We start from the raw sequence: 25,570 nt of genomic DNA on the forward strand, positions 1-25,570 counted from the left end.
ACAGAATAGCAAATTAAGTGTTATTGCCCCTTGTCTTTCCCTACATTTCTCCTTCCAAATGTAAGACAGTGTGTAAAAAAGACATCTATTTGAGAAATGCCCTGTAATTCACATGCTAGTATGGGCACCCCGGAATTCAAAGATGTGCCACTGATTCTCAACACCTTATCTTGTGCCTAATTTGGAAATACAAAGGTTTTCTTGATACCTATTTTTCACTCTTTATATTTCTGCAAATGAATTGCTGTGTACCCGGTATAGAATGAAAACTCATTGCAAGGTGCAGCTCCTTTATTAGCTCTGGGTACCTAGGGTTCTAGATGAACCTACAAGTCCTATATATCCCTGCAATCAGAAGAGTCCAGCAGACATAACAGTATATTGCTTTCAAAAATCTGACATCACAGGAAAAAGTTACAGAGTAAAATGTGGAGTAAAATGGCAGTTTTTTCCACCTCAATTTCAAATTTTTTTTTTATTTCAGCTGTTATTTTCTGTAGGAAAACATTGTAGAACCTACACAAATGACCCCTTGCTGAATTCAGAATTTGGTTTATTTTACAAAAATGTTTAGCTTTCCGGGATCCAGCATTGGTTTCATACCCATTTCTGTCACTAACTGGAAGGAGGCTAAAAGCACAAACAAATAGTAAAAATGGGGTATGTCCCAGTAAAGTTCCAAAATTGTGTTAAAAATATGGTTTTCTGATTCAGGTCTGCCTGTACCTGAAAGCAAAAAAAGATGGTGATTTTAGCACCGCAAACCCTGTGTTGATGCCATTTTCATGGGAAAAAACACAAGCCTTCTTCTGCAGCCTTTTTCCCATTTAAAAAAAAAAAAAAGAAATGGTTGCTGAATTTTGGCTAATTTCTTGGTCTCCTCTAAGGAAACCCACAAACTCTGGGTACCCATGGAATCCCTAGGATTTTGGAAAAAAAGGATGCAAATTTGGCTTGGATAGCTTATGTGGACAAAAATTTATGAGGGCCGTAGCGCGAACGGCCCCAAATAGCCAATAAATGCTCAGCACAGGAGGGGAAAAGGTCTGGCAGCGAAGGGGTTAATCATATAATTACACATCTAGGAAAACCTGCTGGTTTGTAGAATTGTAAGACTCATTCCATACAACCTCAGATATTGATACACATCTGGAAGGATACATGCAGCAGGTCACTTGCCCGTAGTGGTAGTCAAAGTATGAAGGAAGTTGTGTAGGAATGCTGCACTGTAACCTGGATGTTACATCAAATATCAACACCAACAACTTAAATTACTACTGGAATTTGAATTCAACTCGAAGACCCCACCTTGATCCATTTATTTAGATGTTTCTATATAGATAAAGAGTTCTAATGCCAAGTAATGTCATAAATATTCAAGGGACATTTACATTGATAATCGTGGTCAATTCGAAATATGCACAGTTTCAATATCTTAACATATAGTATTACACTACAGTATTGGTTGTTCTGCTGTTTTATCAATACTTTGCAAATTCAGTTGGTTGGAACATTAAATAAAAGCATTGAAAACCAAAAAGTAGTGTTTATGAACTCTGCTTCTGCCTAAGGTCGTGCAGAAAGTCCATATTGATCAGTTTTTACGTCTCACTTTTCCTATTTACACAACATCTGACAATCATAGTTTCTCCAGCTTCAGGTGAATCCCGTTCTTGGACCGTAGGACGATTTGAGGCACCTTGATGGGATGTTTACTTTCATCTGGAGAAAGCTTGAAGCGGAGCAGAGTCAGCGCCACAGCCACTTTCATCTCATTCATGGCGAAGTTCTGTCCGATGCAGTTCCTGAGGAAAGATGTTGGATTGATCAATGCGGTAAATGCCTCTTGTCTGTTATAACATCTTTGAAACCATTTTGAATACAACAACTCTAACAATACTAACACTTTAACACTACTAGTTAAATTGATGTCATGCTACTAATATAAACGATAATACAATAGCTACCAATAATACGATTAATTATTATTATGATGAAGATGATGATGATGAGAAGGATGATGGTTCTTGCTGTAATGTTGCTGTTATTGTTATTTTCACATAGCCAAAGAAGTGAACATTATTGCCTATGTTGGGATTTGTCCACAGTCAGATATGCTAGTTTTTTGTTTGTTTTTTTATCTTTAGACTATTCTCACTGTCACAGGGGAGGAGATGTGGCCCTTACAACTGGGAAACCAGGTTCAAGTTCTGCGGTGGCTCAGTATTTTGTGATTCTGGGCAAAGCACTTAATCTCCAGTGGCGGCCGGCAGCTTTAGGAGGGAGGGGGGCGGGTGGGAAGCACAGACACACACACACTCATTCTTTCACACACAGACACGCACGCACATCCATCAACAACACTCATACAATTCAAACATGAACGCACGCACCAAACATTCATTTTAAAACATCACACACACTCATTCTTTCGCACACGCACAGCCATTAACACTCATAACATTCAAACATGCATACATGCACCAAACATTAATTTTAAAAGATCACACACACACATTCTTTCACACACATACACACGCACTTCCCTTAACAACACTCATAACACTCAAACATGCACGCGCGCACCAAACATTCAATTTAAAACATCACAAACACACACACTTACCTTCAGCCTCCACGTCCCAGGAGGGTTGGGACTGCTGCCTTCCCTCAGGTCAGCCAATGAGGGAAGGCAGCAGTCCCAGCCTTGTCACAGAGTGGGATGGGGTCACTGAGACTGCTGACCCCACCCCACTCTGTGACAAAGTGTCAATGATTGACACTCACCCTGGGCGCTTCAGGGCTTAAACCTGAAGCGCCCAAACGAGTGTCAATGGGTGACGCTTTCCTCGTCACCCAGGGGAGGGCCTCGAGGCACCTTTGCTGAGACGAGGAGGTCACGCCCATAGGAGCTGTGACCTCCTCAGCCCAGCAAAGTTCAGCTCAGGCAGCCAGGAGTCTGCGCAAATCTCACATGGCTCACTGCTGGCTGTCTGAGCTGAAATGAAGAATGTCTGTCAGGCTGGCCTTTGTTCAGCCTGACAGACACTCTTCAGGAGGGGCAAAGGGTGGGGGGGCATGGCCCCTCCGCCCTAAAGGACGGGCCGCCACTGTTAATCTCCCTGTCCCTAAAATAAAATGAATCTGACCATGTGTAAGGTAATCTCGTGCTCTTGTATAGTGATTTAAATGTCCACATGCAAAGTTCGCGCAATATAAAACTACAAACAAAAAAAAAATAAGTTCACCGACTTTCTTATTTTCTTTTTACAGGTATTAAGATCTTCTGAAACCTGGTTCAGAATATTGTTTTGGAAACGCTCTGTAAAGTCATACGCACAGGGATAGTTCTACGGCAAGACTGATACTAATTCCGACGGTAATGTATCCGAATTTTGGACCAATCGAAGACCAATTAGTTTTGCAGGGTCAAGTTCAGATTAGAGTCAGTGTAGTGGCTGTCCCTTTAAAAGCTCCTACAGCAAGAAGACAATGCGGCAACTACAAAATAGTAGTAGTTTGAAAAAAATGCTCTCTGATATTGACCATCCTAAAAAAGTTTGTAGTTCATGGGCATCATGTAGGAACACTAGTTACTGCCATGTTGCTGCTTGAATATGCAAGGTTTAATTTTGACACTGATATGCCAATTCGTGCTGGAGTGGTAAATCCTGCTTCACAGGTCTGAGGTCTGCTGGCTTTAGAGATAGCACACAGGAGTGCACTTAACAGGAAAGGAACGGGATGCCAAGACAATTCTTATGTATTCACTGTGAGTTGCTGCTTCAAAATGTATTTGGATGTTAGATGTGAGAGGACACTAGAACTACCATGATGTACTCTGCACATACCCCACCACTTCAGAGCCCAGGTTTAGTTTTTCCGAGGTCTTTCACCATCATAAAAATACCCAAAGGGGATAGGGTTGACCCATGGAAATTTTCCCCTATTGGTTAGGGCAAGGGAGTAGCCAGAAAATATAAATGCTGCCAATTTAGAAGCAAAGCTCTTATGGCACCATGCAAGAGCAGCAAGTCATCATGACTCTTTCCAGAAGAGTTTGTTTGTATCTTCCATCCAATCAGCTATCCACTCATCTTTCATCCTTCCATCCTCCCACTGATAATTCACCAGTTGCCCATTATATTCTTTCATCCATTCAGTCTTTTGTCCAATGTTCAGTCTGTCACCATTCTATTAATCCGTCTGCATGCCACATCCAAACCTGTCTATCTATCCTCAAACCTATCATCAAGCATATCTGTCCTTTCACTCACTCATCAATCCTTTCACTTCTCCATCCCCCTTCGACTTATCCATCTATCCATTTACCCTTTCACTTATCATCCATCCTTTCGCTCACTCATCCAGTCATCCACTTTTCACTTATCCACCCTGTCATCCATCCGTTCTTTCAGTTATCAGCCCATTCACCCTTTCATCCAACCTTTCACTCATCCATTCATTCTTTACCTCCATACAGCAGTCCATCCTCCCTTTTACTCATCCATCTATCCACCCTTTCACTCAGCCATCCATCCTTTCACTCATCCATCCCCCCTTTGACTTATCCATCCATCTGTTTACCCTTTCACTTATTTTCCATCCTTTGACTCACTCATCCATTTATCTACCCAATCACTTATTTGTCCATCCATACTCTCTTTCACTCATCCATCGATATTTATCCATCCATCTACCCTCCCTTTCACTCATCTATCTATTTTTTCTCATCTATCCTAACATACATCCTTTCACTCATCCATCATCTACCCTTTCACTCAGTCCATTCATCCACTCATCGATCCATTCAGCTACCCTCTATTTCACTCATTCATCCATTCTTTCACTCATCTGACCTTACATCCATCCTTTCACTCAACCATCCATCCATCCACCCATCCATCCGTCCACCCTTTCAACCGGTTCATCCATCCAGCATTTTACTCCATCCATCCATCAATCCATCCATCCATCCATCCTTTCACTTATTATTCAACCTTTCACTCATTCATCCATCCATCCTTTCTCTCATCTTCCATCCATCTACCCCTTCACACATCCATTCATTAATCAATCCTTCCTCCCTTTCACTCATCCATCTTTCCATCCATTCATCCATGCATCTATCCATCCACTTCTTCCCTCATCCACTCATCCACCATTTAACTCACACATCCATCCCTACATCCACCCATAGATTCACCTTTCTATCCTTCCATCCACTCACCCTCCCATCCTTTTGCATTAAATATGAGTCTTTGTCGATTTGCAGACAGAAGATGCCCATCAAAAAACCCGCTACTGTAGCTGCTAAAGCGGGGGTGGATGATGCCCCTGAGTTAGGACGTGCCTAGGAGTCATTCCCACCCACTAGCTCATGCCAAGCATAAATGTGGCCTCTCCAGGCACCGACTGCATAATACTGCCAGATCTGAATTAAAGAGGATGGAGCACTTCTATACCTGGGAAAGAGCACAGGAGGACAGAACACTTTCTGTACCAGTGAAAGATCAGAAGAAGAATGGACCTGCTATCCGTGACCTGAGAAAGTCCTAAAGGATTGGACCTGCTCCCTTCTGTACAAGATAAAGATGTGAACTCCAAGGATTATAAGGCTGACCTCCTTTGAAGTTACAGGGAAAAAACAAGCTGCAAGAGGCCTTACCTGCAACTGCCCAGTTGACCACTGGTGACTGGACATGGACTGGACCCTGCAGTTGGCCTCTTCTTGAAACTCTGTAAGTATCAAAATGCCTTTCCTGAAGTCTTTGGGTGCTTTAGTTTTGTACCCCTGTGGTTGATTGGGTCTTAAAAGAATAAGGGCCTTATTTAGAGTTTGATGGGGGGGTTTATCAATCACAACAGTGACAGATATACCATCCGCCGAAATATAAATCCCATTTTATCCTATGAGATTTATATTTCGGCAAATGGGATATCCGTCACTGTTGTGACGGAGTAACCCCTTCGCCAAATTCTAAATCAGGCCCTAAATCAGATGACAAAATCTTTGACCAGGACAAACCTAGTTTTTTTGACCCGCCCTCCATTCCAGTCAGCCTCAAATTGTGACTAGTTTCTGCTTTACTGCAACCATTGACTTTCATTGCCGCTTTGTGCCAATATTTCTACTTATGACTTTAAAAAATCATGTCTCTGATTTCCTGTGTTGGACTTTGTCATTTTGGTGACTTTTTTTTTTTTTTAATTTTATTCTAGATTTTTAATCTTATTTGGGCATTTGTACTTCATTACCTGACAAGGGTTGTGATTATTCTTTGAGGCGGGTAGTTACTCATCTCAAATATTAGTCCAATGTCTTACAAATGTTGATCAACCAGTGTAGAGTTATAGAATTTCAAGATCGAAAAATGTCCATATAACCCCTCTCCATTTGTAGGAAGGCACAGATATTACAGTATCCATCTTAAACAGCTCCTCTTCTCCTAGGATCAGTTGCATGTCTATTGTTTTTGACTTTGATTCTTCCCCACTTAAAACTCATAAGAAGAATTCTGATAAGATGTAACACTGGGTTAGTCGGAATCTCATACACCCACAAAGATAAACATATACATACTGTGGCATCAAACACAACAGAGGCCAAGGAATGGAGCAAAGGTGACTAAGTGATAACTAATGGTTCTGTGTTAGTGTAAAAGCAAGTATGGAAAGGAACAATAAACAATTATGTTTACTGAATGCAATTGTTGTATCTTTTGACAGGGCCAGGAGCAATAAGTGTCTCTGAAAGCATTTGGGAAAAACTGGAAATAGAAATATTAGAAAGTTAAAATATGGAAGAGATGCTCTTCAAAGAGCTTTAAAAAAATGCATATTGTCAGACAGTGAATAGTAATAGCCCAAATAACAGCAGTTGACCTTGGACTTATTTTAATGTTACTGAGTTAATAGTGGTAATGGTGGTGTAGATCACACTTGTGAGGGAATGGATGTGTGGCCTGGAAGGAGGATGGACAACAGTAAGGGGTTTGGGCACCCCCAGGGGATGGGCACAGGTGTGTTGGGCATATGTTTAACTTTAAATATGATTTATAAAAATACAGAAATCCATTGAAAGAAAACAAATGTTAAAGTGACCTAATTGTTAGGCATAGTTACACAAATTAGCTTATCCTAAAAAACACATATATTCATTGAAATACCAAGGGATAAAGTGGCATTATAGATAGGTGTTGAAATGTGATAAGGATTAACATTTAAAAACCAGAAAAAACATTGAAATTCACCTGTACCTATAACTTGTATCCTGCTGTGCATTGTTTATGACCTCACATGTTATATCACTCATGGCATGTTAAATGACATCATTGATTACATCACTTATGACACTGCAAAACAACATCACAGATGACATCATTGATGGCCTCACCCAGGGGATATGGCAGTTTGCTATAACCTTTCCATACTGGAAGGTATTCAGCCAGGTACATGCAGACTCAGTTTCCCATAACCTCTGACATACTAGTGGAGTTAACTCTTCGCAATAACAGAGAAAGTAGAGTATGAAGATTTACATAAGAAATGTCATGCCACTGTAGACATTAATGAGACCAGAAACATGCTAACCCCTGAATACCATTCAAAAACAGTGTTTTTTCATTATTTACCCTGATGAGATATGTCATTATGTTGTATGTTTAATGCATAAAAGTACCCTCCACATATTTCTGAAATGAGCTGAATGGCGTACACTATTTTAACAATGCTTACCATCATCTGACTTGATCAGTCTGTGAGCCACCCATGGGTTATACGTTCTACAACAATGTATAATGTCTCAGAATTGTCATTAAACTTATGGAAATAAATATCTGAACTTTACAAATCTACATATACATTTTGTTCATAGCACTACATCGTTAGTATGTGAACAGAAATCCACAGATAAATAATACATTGTAAGGAGAACCGTTCATTTTTTGCACGTTTTGCAACAAGCCTTTAAACTAATCCATAACTTATTCGTACTCAGTTCCATATTTTTGAGCTTTTGACACAGGACAGAGCAGCAAGTCACCTTGCTGCGCTGACCTGTGACAAAGGGGAAGGGCAGGATTGCACAATTTTTATGCAAAACGGTGCATTCCTGTCCTTTCCACCTGCATTGGCACTGTTATGGCTGCCTAGTGGCAGCACAGTCACCCTTGCACCATGGTGCAAGGGTGTCTGCATTGTAGGCAGCATTGTTTTAGTGCAGGAAGGGCACCTTCGTGCACGAAAACTATTTTGTGAGGCTTTTCTCTCTTTCCATGGGTGCTGCAGAGGGAAAAATGAGGAGAAATAAAGACATTACTCCTCGTGTGCCTCCCCTGAAGAGGCATAAGGTCGTGGTGCATCTCCAGGTTTTCAAACTCTTGTAAATCTGGTGATGTAAATCTGGGGATGCATCAAAATCAATGGATGTTGTGTGGGAACATCCCCGGCAACACCCATGGAATGCCTTACTTGCGCTGAGTAAGGTGACACAGCAATTTTCGCAGCTTTGCCTTACTCCATATCCACGGTGCTATTCAAATGCCAGGCAAAGTGGCTTTGCGTGGCCTCATAGATATGAGACCAAGGTTTGTGCCATCATTTGTCACAAAAAGTGACCCCCTTAGTGTCTACCAGGTTTAAATGAAGTACTGCTTGCCCTTAAGTATTCTCTGATAGCAAAACTTTGCACCACCTAACTTTTACCATACTGAATCAGACATGTTTCCAGTACTACATTGTTTCTACTTGAAACATATACAAAAACTCAATCTATATTTTATACATTCATGGGCCAGTTATTACCTACTTTGTTTCTGTAAAATGATCAAGCAGTTTATAGATCAATTTGAGGACCAATATGTTGGATGATGTCATCAATGATGTCATCAATTATGTTATTTGAGATATCAGTGATATCCTAAATGATGGCATGAGTGATGTATTATGTGAAGTCATAAGCGGTGAATGGCAGGGGCACAAATTATAGTTTGCTCAGTAGACTATAAATGATGAATTTGCAATGGCTTTTTGATTTTTTAAATGTTAGTGTTTATATTATTTCAAGTATAATTTCAGTTTAACCTTAGTTTTTTAGCAAATGACTATTTGTTTTTAAGGTAAGCTAAAATCTTATTACCTTACCTTATATAATGTCACTTTAACCTTTTATTGTTCATTTCTGAGGTTTTTGTTTTGTGTACGGTACGATCTTAGAAGCATATCTAACTATAATGTCACCTTAACCTTTGTTTTTTTTTCAGTGGAAAAAATATATATAAAAATTATAGGAAATTGAGTTGTTTGTTGAGAGGGTGGAAGCCCCACCCAAATAATAAACACAATCCTTGTAAGGGTGACCCACAAAAGTCACTAAATAAACCTGTTCTTAACCTTCTGGTAGCTTGGCACAATAGCAGTCATGCTTAATTTACTTAATTTAGAGGTAATGTGTAAAGCATTTATACAGTACATGAACGGTGATAAAGTAAGAGCAGAACCCAAGAAAAATGCCTAACCAATTTATAAAAATAGAGTAATATTTAATAAATAACATGCCATAAAACAAAAATCCAGTCAATCAAACCAAAGTTAAGAATTCTTAAAATTGTAGGTTAAACTCATGCCAAAAACCACTAAGCGCCACTCGCAAGTATGTGGTCTCTATGGACCGGGTCAAAGTCACAGGTGCAGGCTGACTGTGATGGAGCATATTTCAAATACAATACAGGCACCAGGTTTCTCCTGGTGATGAGTTTACCTTCTCACAGTCCAAGTCCACACGGGGAGCCTCAGGTGGAGTTTCATGCTGGGGAATGCTGCGAAGAGTCGATTGTCGAAGCGAGTAGCAGGTTCACGTTGGCCGTTGCTGTTTGGAATGAAGAGCAGCTCATCACTGGAGCTTTCCATTGACAGGAGACGGGGTGGTCATTGCTGATGCAAATGGTAGTAGCTGATGCGAAGAGCAGGTCATCACTAGAGGTCTGCATTGGTGGGCATCGCAGACAGTCACTTCTTGGCTTGATGAGTCTGCTTGCAGGCTCATAGAGCCCAAGCTTCTGGATTTTTATCTGGAGTTCTGTTTTGAGGAAGTAGTAGTACACTCTGGTGCCAGCCAGGCAACTCTTGGGGATTATGGCTCACTACAGCAGAGGCCAGCAGCAGGACTTAGGCCGGTCGAGGTAGTGCTGGTCAGCTGTGCAGTTTCAGAGGGGCCTCTGTAAGCTTGTTACATTCCTGTAGCTTACATTCCTGTAGCTCAAACAACAGGGCAGTCAACTCACCCTTTGAGTCACTTCAAGGGATCCTTAGTTCAAGGCAAGAAGAACCAGTCTTCTATCTTCAGAAAGAAGGGCAGTCCATCTTCTGAATCTTCCACAGGTCCAGGAGAGTTTTCTTGAGAGCTTCTGGATGTGTTATTCTTATATCCAGTGACCGCCTGTGGATGGGCGATGACACCTATGTCTGGCTTTCCCTCTTTCCTGGCTTTGGTTTGAATTTTTCTAGGGTACCAAAGGGTAGGCAGGCCTAGGTGTGTCCTGCATTTGTCAGTGACAGAGTCAGCACCATCTGAAGACAGGAGGTGAATGGGCACAGTTCTCGCATCAATTCTTTACATTTCAGGAAGGCTGAGTACAACTGCCCCAGAACATCCTGTTCAGGTGAGAAACAGTCTGCACCACACACAAGTCCCTTTTGTCCTCATGTCTGGAAGGAATATGAAACACACCACAGGAGAGCCATTCACAGTCATGTGACCCTGCACACTGACAGAAAGTTACATTTGGTTTAGGCAAAAAACGCCAGTTTTCTATAAGGGGTATTTTAAGAATATTAACTTAAAATCCAACTTTTCAATTAAAGAGGTCTTTAAATTACAATTCAAATTAGTGGAAGAAGCATTTCTCTATCTACCCCCAAACTGAAATGATCATTTCTTAGTGTAATAAGGTAACCCACTGTTAGTCTATGGGAGAGATAACCTTCCTACAGTGAAAAGAGACTTTGTGAGTTTTTCACTGTCAGGAATTGTAAAACGTAAACACACATGCCCTACTTTTTAAGAACCATGCACCCTGCCCTTGAAGCCTAGGGTCTACTTAAGGGACGACGTATAAGAATTGAAAATGTGGTTTTAAGCCTAGCAAAACTTTTATTTTTCCAGGTCAACATGGCAGTTTGAAACTGCATCACAAAGAGCGATCACCCAGGAAACCCAGCCAACTACAGTCTAATTGCCTTGATAGAAATATAGTCATAATTATTTGCCTCGCTTTTATCAAAGCAACCACAGTCATGGGTGGAGCAATTCAATCTTATACATAAAATCAGACGGGCGTCCAAAAACAGAAGTGGTTTAAGTCCAAATTTGTCTGTACTAGCCAACCTGAAGTAAGTTTTGTCTTCCTCTCTACACCTGTTTTGTAGAGTTAAAATCTGCCTTTGTTGAGGTCTCAAGACACAGACTGTGGGAGAAGCTTAAATGGTGAAACATCTCAACAACACTTCTCTGGACAATGGAAATGCTATACACAGATGGGTCATTGTTAAGATGGATGATGAACATAAACTAACTGAAAAGATTCCGATCAGTGGTTGTCTTAAAAGGGATGCATGTTGACTCCAATTTTATGTATTCCATACATTACTGACTCTAATTACTCACTTGCAGAACCCATCTTCTGTCCTCCTCAACTAAACGTTCATCCAATTTCAAGTCCTCAATATGTAAATGATATTGTTCTGTTAAGCAAAACCTCATTTACTCTTAAGAAAATGCTAATTGCTTTTGCAGCGTTTACCAAAACAAATAAAATGGAGATTAGCATCAAAAAGACCAAAGTTTTGACTTTTGGAAGTTGTTTTAAAAAGTCTTAAACTTCTTATTTAGAAGAGATGTTGGAAACTGTCATGAAATATACTTATTTAGGTATTGCATTTGATAATCTGGGTTCCTTTCACATGCAAGCAATCAGCTAAAGTCCAGATCCTTGTTCTCTGCATTTGCATCTTTGCAAAAAACGTAAACTGCCTAGCAAAGGAGGAGGCTGCTGTTTGTGAGTGGGACCAGGACTATTGTGCCTAGGATGGGACTTCATCCCCCAGCCTGTACTGCTTCAGATGCCCTGACGCTGTAAAAGCACACCCGCTTTACTGCAGCGTGGGACGTGCTTGCAAAGGACGAGACTCCAGTTTGTTAGTGGGACTAGTATTCATGTGGCTGGGGTGGGACTTTGTCCTCCGGCCTGCACTTCTCCAGAAGCCCAGATGCCCTAACACACTGATGCTGTAAAAGCGTTTTTGCTTTACTGCAGCGCGGGATGCATTTGCAATGGAGGAGACTGCTGTTTGTGAGTTGGACCAAGACTCTTGCGATTGGGGAGCGACTTCGTACCCCATCCTGTATTGTTCCAAAAGCCCTGAAGCCCTGATGTGCTGACACTGTAAAAGCACGGCCACTTTACCGCAGTCCAGGATGTGCCTGAACGAAGACAGGGCGAAGACGGTCCCGTCTTAGCCCTTCATAACCCGGAAGAGCCCCTGCCGGGCCCCTCCACTTTGCAGAGGGTTCGGAAAATCTTGTTTAATTTTCATGCTGAAAGGAAGGTATTTATTGGCCTATTCTTTACAAATGTGACGAAGTGCGGCTCGATTTCATACCTTTGGGACAGATCGAGATCCATTATAGGGCAGTTGTTGAAAGTTGCCAGCCCTTGACTTGTTATAGACTTTATTCTTTCCATTTAAATCATTAGCATATTCTGATAAATGGGTAGATGAAAACAAATCGTAGGGGGGGTGGCTGGGGGCAGTGGGTGGAGTGGACCACCACACTAAACAACCCCCCTCAACTATTGACAATTTCTTGGTAAGGGCGGTGGACTTGGTGATGAATGAAATTAAACTGGCAGAGCACCACCAACAAAGGGAGCCCCCTCCCTCTGGCTCACCCTTGCATATTATTTCCCCTACGGTGCCGAAGCTATCATGTTTGGATGAAGTAGTAGATTTGTCATGGGCTACAACTTCTTTACATTAATCTCAGGGACCTAGCTTTGAGAGAGGCGGTTTACTTATCCATCCCCAGCATGAAGCCAGTTCTGTTCAAGAAGGCAGTAATTCTATGATTGACCTGCATGTTGCTCATATTGTTAGCCCATGTGAGAAGGGGAAACCAGCTAAACAAAGGAAAAGAGTTTTAAATACAAGGGCAGTATTGGAACAAGCTGGACTAAATGTTTCAACTCAAACTTCATCTACAATAGATGATTCCTGGGACCAGATAAGATTGGTCATTTGTGATTTGCTGGAAAGGAAATTGGCCCCTATTTTGGAATGCCTGGTAGCTACAGATGCCAGTTTAACATAGCTATCTTCATTTAAAAATCCATAGGAAAATGGCGGAACTCATGGAGACGAGCTTACACTGCCAAAGACTGCCTCATTGTCTGCAATTGAATCATCTGGATCTGCTCTTTGTTCTGTCTCAGTGCCAATAGCATTAGTTGCATCTCACCTACCAGAACGAGTGGCCATCCAACCCTGGTTACATAATGAGATGGTTTGAAATGGATCAGTCTGTAATGTTGCAAGTAATAGCACGTCTGGAGTGGTCTTGTCTACTAACTTGTGCCCTATAAGTTCAGGAAGTGCTCCACCTCCCTTACCCCCTTCTCAGAGAAGTAGACTATTGATACCTGTAGCTAATGATCTAAATCAGAGAGAGGCCCCTAATAGAAAAAAAGCTCTTTAGCCGCCATCGATCTCCCACAGCATCAGCCCCCCTTGTGATAGTAATGGCAAATGTGCCTCATTTAGCTGAAAGCATCTATGAAACCATAACTTTTCTTAAGAATAGAGTTATGTGCTGGTTCAAGAATAATATAATACATGAATGGGACATAGAACAGGAAATAATTATGGTGAGGAGGGTGGCAGAAATAGGTCACTTGGGTAAAAAGTATGAAGAGGGGACACTTCCAAAATCCCATGATACCAGGATATATCCTATCACAAGTACAGGCCAGTATAATCAACTGCAGACCCTTGAAGTTATTGCCTTTGGGCTTCTTTTATAGGTACTTATATCCGGTTGCACTGAGGGAGAAGGGCGGAAGGTACAACCAAAATGCACCATCATCGCCCTTTCTACTCCCATTGGAAAACCGCTTTTTTGCACTGTCGGGCCCAGACTCAATTGGGGACTTTTTTTTAGATGACTATGAAGATTCTGCTCCTTTCCTGGTGCAAAACTAACTCAGTGGGGGGGGTCAAAGCAATTCCTTCTCATGACTCTCCTGAAGTATTAATAACCCAAAAGGTCTCACAAGTGTTGTCATTGCTTTCCTGGAATGTGGTGCGTCTTCGAAATAAGCTACAAAACATGGATTGGTTGTCCTTCATTGAGACATAGGATGTAATCTGTTGCCAAGAGAACCTTGAATTTCGATACAGTTGTTATAAATGGATATAAGTCATATTTTATCATTGCAAACCCTTCTGCAGCTGGAGGAGGGAAGGGAGGTTTAGCTACCTTTGGCACTAACCACATTGGGAATCTTGAAGTTAGGACAGTAGACTCAAGGCCTTGTTATGAAATCTTAAACTTGTGTGCCCTCAGACAGTTTAATATCCTTCTGATTAATTTTTATTTTAATTTTTTGATGTCGCTTCCTATTGGAGTTATAGAAGAGTGGGCTGGGCAACCGGGGAATAGGTGACAAAACGAATATCCCAAGTGCTATCATCTGGGCTCGGCTTTTTAATATCTGTAAATGCCCACATGGGGATGTTATATGTGGATTTGAGGATGAACAAGCTTTGAATATTGGGCATTTTATACATACCCCATATGGCAAAGCTTTGCATGGATTTGTGTTGTCACTGAATCCTAATCTTTCCATTGCAATAAAAGTAGAGAGAATCAAAATTTACCCACATTTACATTTACTGGTCTGGGACAGAGTTCTATCATTGATTTTATTTTGATCTCGAGTGATATGGCCGAGCGATCAGATGACTACAGAATTCAGTCCCTTCCATTTAGTGATCACAATCCCATTTAAGAATCAACTATCTTAATATTGCTGACCATTCCCAACATTAGATTCCCGGGCTATTACAATTGCAAAAAAAGGGTGTGTCTTTGGTGGGAAGCTATTGACCCAAAATAATTTTCAGGAAGCCTGTTCATAAATAAGTACAGGGAACTTTTGGTTTGCCTTTCAGTGTCGCCTAACCCTGCAAACATTTTATTTAATTTTAAAGTTCTATGTTGACCTCAAATAAACCCCCTAAGATCCATCAGAGTCATTCTTGGTTCTCCAAAGAATGTACAGCTGCACTGCAAGTGCTAAAACTAGCCACTAATGCAATGCCACTTGAAGGTTTAAAAATTAGGCTGGCAAGATCTAATTATAGACAGGGCCTCTATCAGAAGAAGCAAGAACTTAGAACAGGAGCATGGGAGGTTTGTCAGAAGGCTTCACGGTTGAAAGATTCCTCCCTCTTTTGGAGCATAGTAAATTGCCCTTTTTTAGGGGAAAGTTCACCTGATGAGATTATATGCAACATCAGAGAAGAAAAATGGGTCAATCATTTAACCAAGGTATTCAAACCAGAACAAAAAGTGAGCTCGAAAGAGCCTGAAAAGGGTTTTTCCTTTGATGAAGACTGGGTTGCAGACTTAGAGCTTACAGCAGTAGCAAATGCTATCAACAGTGCTTCTAGCAGCAAAGCCCCAGGGACGGATGGGGTGCCAGCTGATTTGTCTAAATTTTATTTGGATTTTGGGGCCCCTTTGATTAAGAATGTGTAATGGTCTGCGATACAGGGGGGCTTGGTCCCCTCCTGGAAAGAGTCAGTAATTGTCCCAAATTTTAAAAAGGGAGATAGGTTTTCACCTGCCTGTTACCACCCAATCTCGTTGATTGATTTAACTGTAAAAATTCTGGGCCGAGTTATTTTTGGGAAGCTAGAGTCGTGGGAGGAAAAAAATAAACTTTTGAACCCCATGCAATATGGATTTTGTCCCGGTCTGAGGACATCTGAAAAGGCACTCAAACTTATGTTCATGCTTGATAAATATGTGACGGCCAGGAGAGGGGCCTCACATATGGCTTTCATGGACTTCTCCTGTGCCTTTGACAGAGGAGTTAGGGACCGTTTGTGGGGCCTGATAGAACAGGCAGGTATAGATACTCAATTGATGGCTTTTATTAGACAACTACATCAGGGCACATTCACAAGAGTGCACTTTTCTGTGAAAGGGGACTGTTCGGCTCCAATCAGGGTGGTTAAAGGAGTACGCCAATGTTGTATTGTGGCACCTTTTCTTTTTTTTAAATAAACTCCTTATATTCCACTTTAATAAAGTACAGTGAAGATGTCCCAAAGATTGGCACCCTTTTGGTGCCAGTCCTTTTATATGCGGATGACGCAGGCGTGGACAGCAACGGCTTCCAGAAACTCCTACATGGCTTCAATGAGTTTATGCTGGGTCTCAAGCTATAAGTTAAACAGCAGAAGTTGTTATGTCTTGTGGCCTTAAAAGTATTAAGTCGAGATCCTTTTATCTAGGAGGTATGTTGATTGAAAAAACTCCACTTTTATTTATTCAGGGTTTTTATTTAATAAAATAGGAAATGCAATAGGCTTACAACTGTCAGAGCACAAAAAATGGTGGCGGTAGTGGCAGCAGTCTTTAAGTTTTCCTCTAAATTGGGGCATGAGCCAGTACAGTAACTCATCCAGACTTATAATAGTAAATGCATAGCCTTAAGTAGTTATGGTGCAGGAGTTTGGGGTTATCCTCCATCAGAGAAGCTGTGGAAAACACAATTCTGTACAGGAATAAAAAAACTTAAGCGGCCCCTCTCTGTGCTCATCTTTAGCATAATGAATTGCAAACTTCTTTCCAGGTTGAAATACAGATCACAAATCTGTAGAGGGAAGGATGTAACATTATTACACTATATATAGAAGTCTCCACTTACAAGCAACTGTTTGGTCTGCCTAAGAACAATATGCAAGCTCAAGTATGCCTGGAGTTCAGCCTCGCGTCCCTATAGTATGGGAAGCCTTTCATGTCAAAATTACAGCTCTCCATATTGGATACCTCCTGAAATGCATAGAGTGCTGCAAAATTAATATGACACACACTAGAATGAATGTACTGTGTGTCAAAATAATTATGATACCTGGCAGATTGAATCTGAATTGAACCAAAACAAATATGAAACCTGGCAGAATGAATATGCTACTTAGTGATTAATATGAATAACACACACACCAAATTGAATAAGAAATATATATAAATCATACTGAAATTAATATGGCCCTCACTGTAAACAATAAAGCAATCACTGAAACGGGTAAAATATTCACCAAAAAGAATGGGGCATTTTTTGAAATGATTGACTTATGCCAAAAGAAATATGACATACATTGAAATTAATATAGCAGATTGAAAATAATATAAAGTATTGAAATGAATATATTATATTCTGAAAAGAAAACAATGGACATTGAAACTAATACAATGTACATTGAAATGAACATTAAACATGTTGCAATGAATCTGAGTTGTGTTGAAATGAATATTACCGAGATGGCAATTACTATGAGACACACAGAAATGAACAGGAGATGATTGAAAATTAATATGGCTTGTGTTAATGCAACCCCATTGAATTGAAGTTGACATGTCTTCAAATGAGTATGACCACAGATGAAATTCACATGAGATTTGTTAAAATGAATATGGCACGCCTTGAAATTAATATGATACATATTCAAACTAATATGATACATATTCAAATTAATATGATATATTTTAAAATTGATAAGTTGCATCTTAAAATTAATATGACAAGTGTTAATATGAATATGACATCCATTGAAATAAACTTAACATTGATTGAAAAGAATATAACACATGTTAAAATGAATATGACCTACGTTGAAATGAATTTGACATGTTTTAAAATTAATACGAGTATCGTTAAAATGATCATGACATTTATCACAATGAATATGGCTTGCATTGAAAGTGATATCATATAAATTGACATGATTACAATATATGTTGCAATGGATATGATTCATGTTAAAATTAAGATGTGTTAATATGAATGAAGCATCCATTGAAAGATATATGACACATGCTAAGATGAATATGACATGCATTGAAACAAATATGAGCTCCACCAAAATGAATTCAACATGTCTTAAACTGAATATGACCAATGCTGAAATTAAAATGAAACTTGTCAAAATGAATATGTTGTGCTTTGAAATTGATATGATATTGATATGATACACAGCAAAATAAATATTACATATATTGAAATTAATATGACCTATGTTAAAAAGTATATGACCCTTGTTAAAATTATTATGACATGTGTTAAGGTGAATATGACATCCATTGAAATGAATGACATTCATAGAAAGGAATATGACACATGTTAAGATGAATATGAGCCACTTTGAAAATTAATATGACACCTGATGAAATTAATATGGCCCGCATCAAAAGTTGTATGACATTCAGTAACATGAATATCACACTTTCTGAATTGAAAATGAAACTGTGAGATAAATGTAACATGCTTTGAAATGAATTAGGTAAATATTTAAATGAACACAAGCCATGTTTAAATGAATATGACTGCTGTTTAAATGAATATGGCTTGCTCTGAACTTATGTGGATTTGCTTTAAAATTAATATTACATATTGAAATTAATGTTACATATTCTCAAAGAGTCGCATTACAAGTTTGACGGTTTGTGCACCACCATGGCGGCGGTGTGACCGCCATCTGCTTGGCAGTCAGACCACAGTATTACGATGCTGGCAGTCCCATAGGGAAAGACTGCCGCAGTCCCGCCAGCACCACCAGGCAGTGCAGACCACCGCAGTGGCGAGGCAGGCCAAAAAGGGCGACGGAGCCGGTGTTTCGGATGGAAACATTATGATGTTGCCTACCGCCAGCGTGACCGTGGCAGTCCAACCACCACATCCCAGCAGGTGGAAACGGAAAGCATAAAGGAAGCAACTCACCTGCAGGCCGTGTTACATGACCTGTGCCGCCATGGAGCCCATCACAAGCACGTCCTGCCACAGGTGCTGCTCATCGATGGACCCACACAGCACCCACATTGCAACACAATGGAAGGTCAATGGGATGCACAATAGGTTGTAAAACGAATATCCAAAGCTCACAATGCAAATAATACCTGCATAATAGTGATGGCGACATCAGGAGCATTCATGGACACATTTCACTTTGCACATGCCCCTAAAACAGCATTTGCATAGTCACAATATTTGAGCCAAGTGATATGCCTAGCTGCCAAATGTGTAAGTGCAAGTCAAGAAAGCACATACAACGGCAACAGCATGGTTCAGACATCTAGATGATGTAGCTGTAAGGTACACTCATCAAAGTGGACACGTGGTCAGTCAAATCCAAAGGAAGCTACCACAATTTAACACCCTCCATGTGTGGACAAACAAAACTCTAGCTCCGGCACATGAGATGAAAGTACAATCTAGATCAGGGGACAAATCTACACCATACATGCTGCCATTGGCCAACACAAGATAAAATACTTACCCTAGCAAGTGGGTGACCTTCCCACAAATGCAGATATTAAAAAACAACAGCAAATGTGGTTGATGTGTCTGTGGGTGTTGTGGTGGTGTCTGGGGGTATGGTGACTGAGGTGTGTGGGGCTGTGGGTTGTGAGCTGTTGTAGGAGGCTGGCCTGGCTTGTAGTGGGTACCTTAGGTACTTACACCTTATACCAGGTCCAGTTATCCCTTACTAGTGCAATGTAGTAGTGTTCTAGCAGCTTAGGCTGATAGAAGTAGCTGTAGCAGAGCAGCTTAGGCTGAACTAGGAGACATGCAAAGTTCCTGCAATACCACTTATAGTTACACAGTACGTATACACAATAAAAGACAATACTCAGTGTTACCAAAAATAAAGGTACTTTATTTTAGTGACACAAGACCAAAATTATCTTAGAGGCAATACTCCTTCTGGAGATAAGTATTATACACAATGTATACACTAGACACCAAAATCAGGTAAGTAAATAGTCATAGGATAGTGCAAACAATAGAAAATACCATAGAATGCAATAGGAAGTAAATGGCCTTGGGGCAACACAAACCATATACTAAGAAAGTGGAATGCGAATCACAAATTCCCCCCTAGGCAAGTGTAGTGTGTAGAGGGGCACTGGGAGTGTAAGAAAACCACAAAGGTTGGTAAAATACCCCACCCCAGAGCCCAGGAAAGTAGGAGTAAAGTACTGCAAGTTTCCTTAGGACACACTAAAAGTCGTGAATAGAGTTATTGCAAGAACCACGCAAGACTGCAAGCAACAAATGGTGGATTCCTGGACCTGAAGACCTGTAAAAAGAGGAGACCAAGTCCAGAAGTTGCAGAAGATTCCAGGAAGGACAGGAGCCCCTGCCAGCCTATAAGATGGTGCAAAAGCGGATTCTCCGGTTGGAAGAAGTCTGCAGAAGAGCACCAAAGAAGATGGCTGTGGGTTCCTGCATGATGCAAAGGATGTCCTACATGGAGATGTTGGATGCAAGCGAGTTGTAGCACTGGATTAGTCCAACAAGCCTTGGTTCAAGCAATGTCGCAGATTGTGTCAAAATGGCGCTGCCTGGGCCCAGGAGGGACCTGGGGGCCTCAACTCATAATGAGGAGGCAGAAGGGGCTCCCAACACTGGAGGGAACCCATAGATGACCAGGCCGCACCCACAGAGGTCCCAGGACACAGGGACAAAGAAGGTGCAAATTCTGGTTGCTGCAGCACTACAAAAGAAGGTCCCACTCCGCCGGAGAACAACTCAGCGAGTTGAGTGTCACAGGATAGAGTGCTGGGGACGTGGTCCAGGTTGTGCAGGAACGATTCTTGCACATAGTGCACAGAGGCCTCAGGAGGTGAAGATGACGTGGTGCACAGGGATACTGTCACAAATGGGAAAGGCAAGCTCTTACCTCCTCCAAATTTGGACAGCTGGAACTTAGGACAGTCTGTGTCAACGGGGTCTACCACCTGTGTTCCAAGGAGCACGCTCGTCATCAGGAGAAGAGTCCCAGAGAACCTGTTGTCGTCTTAGAAGGTGCCTGCTGGAGCAGGGAAGTGACTTTGTCACTCCACGGGAGATTTCTTTGGTCCTTCTGTTGCAGGGTGAAGATAGGGAGTCCCCAGAGTGTGCACACCATGGAAACTGTTGCAGTTGCCGGCTGGGACTGAAGTTGTGGAGTCGCAGTAGCCTTTCTGGATACTTTGTTGCAGTTACAGCGGTTCCTGGAGCAGTCTGCATTTGATCCGAGGTCAGAGGATGAAGCAGGAGTTGCAGTGGATTCCTGGTGGAAACTTGCAAGCCAAATCTGAAGAGCAACCCACAGGAGAGACCCTAAGTAGCCCTGAGAGGGGTATTGGCTACCTACCCAGGTATGCACCTATCAGGAGGGGTCTCTGAGATCACCTGTTGTCACTGACCACTCAGAGATCTCCAGAGTGTCCCCACACCTTGGAAAACAAGATGGCTAATGCAAGGGACACAATGCAGGAGCTCTGGGCACCACACCTGGAGTGGTGATTGACAGGGGAGTGGTCACTCCCCTTCCCATTGCCCAGTTTCGCGCCAGAGCAGGGACATGGGGTCCCTAAACCGGTGTAGACTGGCTCATGCAAGGAGGGCACCATCTGTGCCCTGTAAAGCATTTCCAGAGGCTCTGGAAGGCTACCCCTCCCAAGCCTGTAACACCTATTTCCAAAGGAAGAGGGCGTAACACTCTCCTCTCAAAGGAAATGCTCTGTTCTGCCTTCCTGGGACTGGGCTTTTCAGACCCCAGGAGGGCAGAACCCTGTCTGTGAGATGGCAGCAGGTGTAGCTGCAGTGCAAGCCCCAGACAGCTGGTTTGGCAGTACTAGGGTCCATGGTGGAGCCCACAGGATGCATGGGATTGGCCCCCCAAAACCAGATTTGGGATGGGGGAACTATTCTATGATCCTAGACACCTTACATGGCCATATTCGGAGTTACCGTTGTGAAGCTACATATAGGTATTGACCTATATGTCGTGCATGTGTGTAATGGTGGCCCCGCACTCACGAAGTCTGGGGATTTGGCTCTGGACTGGGTGGGGGCACCTTTGGTAGTGCAAGTGAAAATTGCTGTGAAATAGTGTTTGCACTGTTTCACGCAGGCTGCAATCGCAGGCATGTGCAAGGGTTTCTCTGAGCTCCCTATGGGTGGCAAAAGAAATGCTGCAGCCCATATGTATCTCCGGGAACCCCAATGCACTGGGTACCTAGGTACCATATACTAGGGACTTATAAGGGGGGTCCAGTGTGCCAATTGAAACTGGTAAATGAAGTCACTAGCCTACAGTGACAAAGTTAAAAGCAGAGAGAGCATAAGCACTGAGGTTCTGATTAGCAGAGCCTCAGTGACACAGTCAAGCACTATACAGACACACACATTAGGCCATAAACTATGAGCACTGTGGTCCTGACCAGCAGGATCCCAGTGAGACAGGCAAAAACATACAGACATACAGGTACAAATGGGGGTAACATGCCAAGGAAGATGGTACTTTCCTACAGCAGAATTTCATTATCAGGACATGTAAAATACCCCAGTATATGTCCTACCTTTATAATACACAGCACCCTGCCCAGGGGGCTGCCTTGGGCCTATCTTAGGGGTACCTTAAAGGGAAGGTTCGGGCCTAGCAAGTGGGTGCACTTGCCAGGTTGAAATGGCAGTTTAAAACTGCACACACAGACACTGCAGTAGCAGGTCTGAAACATGTTTACAGGGCTACTCATGTGGGTGGCACAATCAGTGCTGCAGGCCCAATAGTAGCATTTCATTTACAGGTCCTGGGAACACATGTTGCACTATACTAGGGACTTACAGGTAAAACAACTATGCCAATCATGGATAAACCAATCATCAGGTCAATTTAGACAGAGAGCACTTGAACTTTAGCACTGGTCAGCAGTGGTAAAGTGCTCAGAGTCCAAAAGCCGGCAAAAACTAAATGTAGCACATAGACGAAAACATATATTTATTTTAGTTAATTAATTTGTGTTCATATGATATCCTTTCAGAATATCTAATATTAATTTCAATATGTATTGTTAATTTTAAAGCAAATCAACATCGATTCAAGGCAAGCCATATTTAAACAGTGAGCATTTTAATTTACACATGGCTTGTGTTCATTTTGATATGTGCTTTATTCATTTCAAAGCATGCTATATTTATCTCATATAGTTGCATATCCATTTCAATAAGTGTCATATTAATTTAAATGAATGTCATATTAATTTTGATATGGGTCATATAAACTTCATCAGATATCATATTCATTTGAAAAAGGTTCATATAAATCTTAACATGTGTCATATTGCTTTAAATGAATGACATATTCGTGTCAGTGGATGTCATATTCATCTTAACACCTGACATTATAATTTTAATATGGGTCATATCCAGTTCAACATAGGTCAAATTCATTTCAATATATGCAATATTCATGTTGCTGTGTATCATATTGATTTCAAAGCATAACATTCATTTTGACAAGTTTTATTTTAATGTCAGCATGGGTCATATTCAGTTTAAGGCATGTTCAATTAATTTGAAAAGGGCTCATATTAATTTCATGTCATATTCATCTTAGCATGTGTCATATTCCTTTCAATAGATGTCTCATTCATATTAACGCATGATATTGATTTTAACATGACTCATACCAATTGCAACACATATTATAATTATGTCAACGTGTATCATATTAATTTCAATGCAAATCATATTAATTTTTTTATAAAAGTAATGTTCATTGCACATTTATATCCTTTCAGAATAATTCATTTTTATTTCAGTACCTTATATTCATTTCAAGCTGTCATATTCATTCCAATGTGTGTCATATTCCTCTTGGCATATGTCAGCCATTTCAAGAAATGTCTCATTCTTTTTGACAAATATTGTATGTGTTTCAGTGATTGCTTTATTATTGACAGTGAGGGCCATATTTATTTCAGTATGATTGATATATATTTCAGTATATCTCTTATTCAATTCTGAGTGTGCGTTATTCATAATAATCACTAAGTGGCATATTCACTTTGCCTGGTTTCATATTTGTTTAGGTTCAAGTCAGATTCACTCTGCCAGGTATCATATTTATTTTGACACATAGTACATTCATTCTTGTGTATGTCATATTCATTTTGCAACACGCTATGCATTCCATGAGGTGTCCTATATAGGGAGCTGTAATTTTGACATGGACGGCTTCCCATACCAATAGCTAGCTCGGGAATATGTTGAATTACCATTTATGGCAAACAATTTGCACTTTAGATCTAATAATTTGTGGCAGAAATACCTACAATCTTCACTAAGTCAACTGGTCATTAATGATTTGTGAACTTCAACAATTTTTACTGTGTTTGTTTGATGCAACGTTAACAAAAGTATACAAATAATTTTGCAGCTGAGCTACAAGGAAACCAGTGTCTAAATATCACATGATTGAATTGTTTTAAATTCGTATGTTTTTTTTCAGTGCCAACAATATCTTAAAAGTAACTCTTCTCTTTATGTGAAGCTGACGTTCCTTTTAGACAGAATAGGCAACTTTACTACGAAAATCGGAAAACAACATAGATTGATGTAATTTGCAGACTTTGTGGTTTTATAGCAGAGATTATGTTGCGCATTATGTTTCAAATTTACAAGAACTGACGCATCGCTGCGCTAAGGCAGCAATGCATCAGAAAAACTTGTACTTCGTTATGACACTTCCAAACACCTTGGATGCATTGTATTTATGAGACAACGTACCATGACATAAGGGCCCAATGTGCGTCAGAAATTTGGATGCATCTGTGGGAAGGATGCTGCAACACATCTGCCCCAAAAAGTACCACAGTGCTGAAGTTGGATTTACGACAAGCGCAAATTCAGCAATGCTTCACAAAACAGAGCCAATGCTTCGGTGCTGACTGATGCAACTGGCCAAATGTTTGGAGACTAATGTAAAATGATGGAAAACTCACCTTGGACACTATTCCATTGATCCTGTATATAAAGCATACAAGTATGAAGTATGGCTATGTGTCACATTACAGTGGACATAGGCTACATATGTGTACAAAGATACCCAAGTATGCGTGACATATTGAGTGAAACTTTAAAGTGAATGGATACAAGTAATTAATGTAACGTAAAATGACAATTCCTGTGTCACCTACATTATGTGTGTACTTAGCTTTTGTGGTTTAGAGTTGGCTTGGCTGGACTTGGGGACCTATTCCTATATGTAGCAATCCTGGCCTGTCTCTTACATGGAGTACACAGCGTTGCACTGCATTGCTGCAGTGGAAGATAATAAAATGTGAGACATGGTCCCAGGTTGCGCAAGGGGTCTGCAACATGATTTATACAGGTGTAGGTCCACTACTAGTTGAGGGGATTTGATTTACTTACTTATTACAGTTTTTTAAGTAACT

The 25,570-nt window shown here is 40.9% G+C and overlaps 1 protein-coding gene across 1 annotated transcript in view; it reads right to left on the reverse strand.

The window, feature by feature from the left end:
• Nucleotides 1–1,283: 1,283 nt before the first annotated feature.
• LOC138293483 (cytochrome P450 4B1-like) overlaps nt 1,284–25,570 on the reverse strand; it is a 138,596-nt gene continuing 114,309 nt past the window's right edge. The window contains exon 12 of the mRNA XM_069232722.1: nt 1,284–1,805. Coding sequence (XP_069088823.1) covers nt 1,640–1,805 — 166 coding nt within the window. The 3' untranslated portion in view covers nt 1,284–1,639. The remainder of the gene's footprint in view (nt 1,806–25,570) is intronic.

The sequence above is a fragment of the Pleurodeles waltl genome, chromosome 4_2 (genome assembly GCF_031143425.1).
Source record: "Pleurodeles waltl isolate 20211129_DDA chromosome 4_2, aPleWal1.hap1.20221129, whole genome shotgun sequence".
Taxonomy (NCBI): domain Eukaryota; kingdom Metazoa; phylum Chordata; class Amphibia; order Caudata; family Salamandridae; genus Pleurodeles; species Pleurodeles waltl.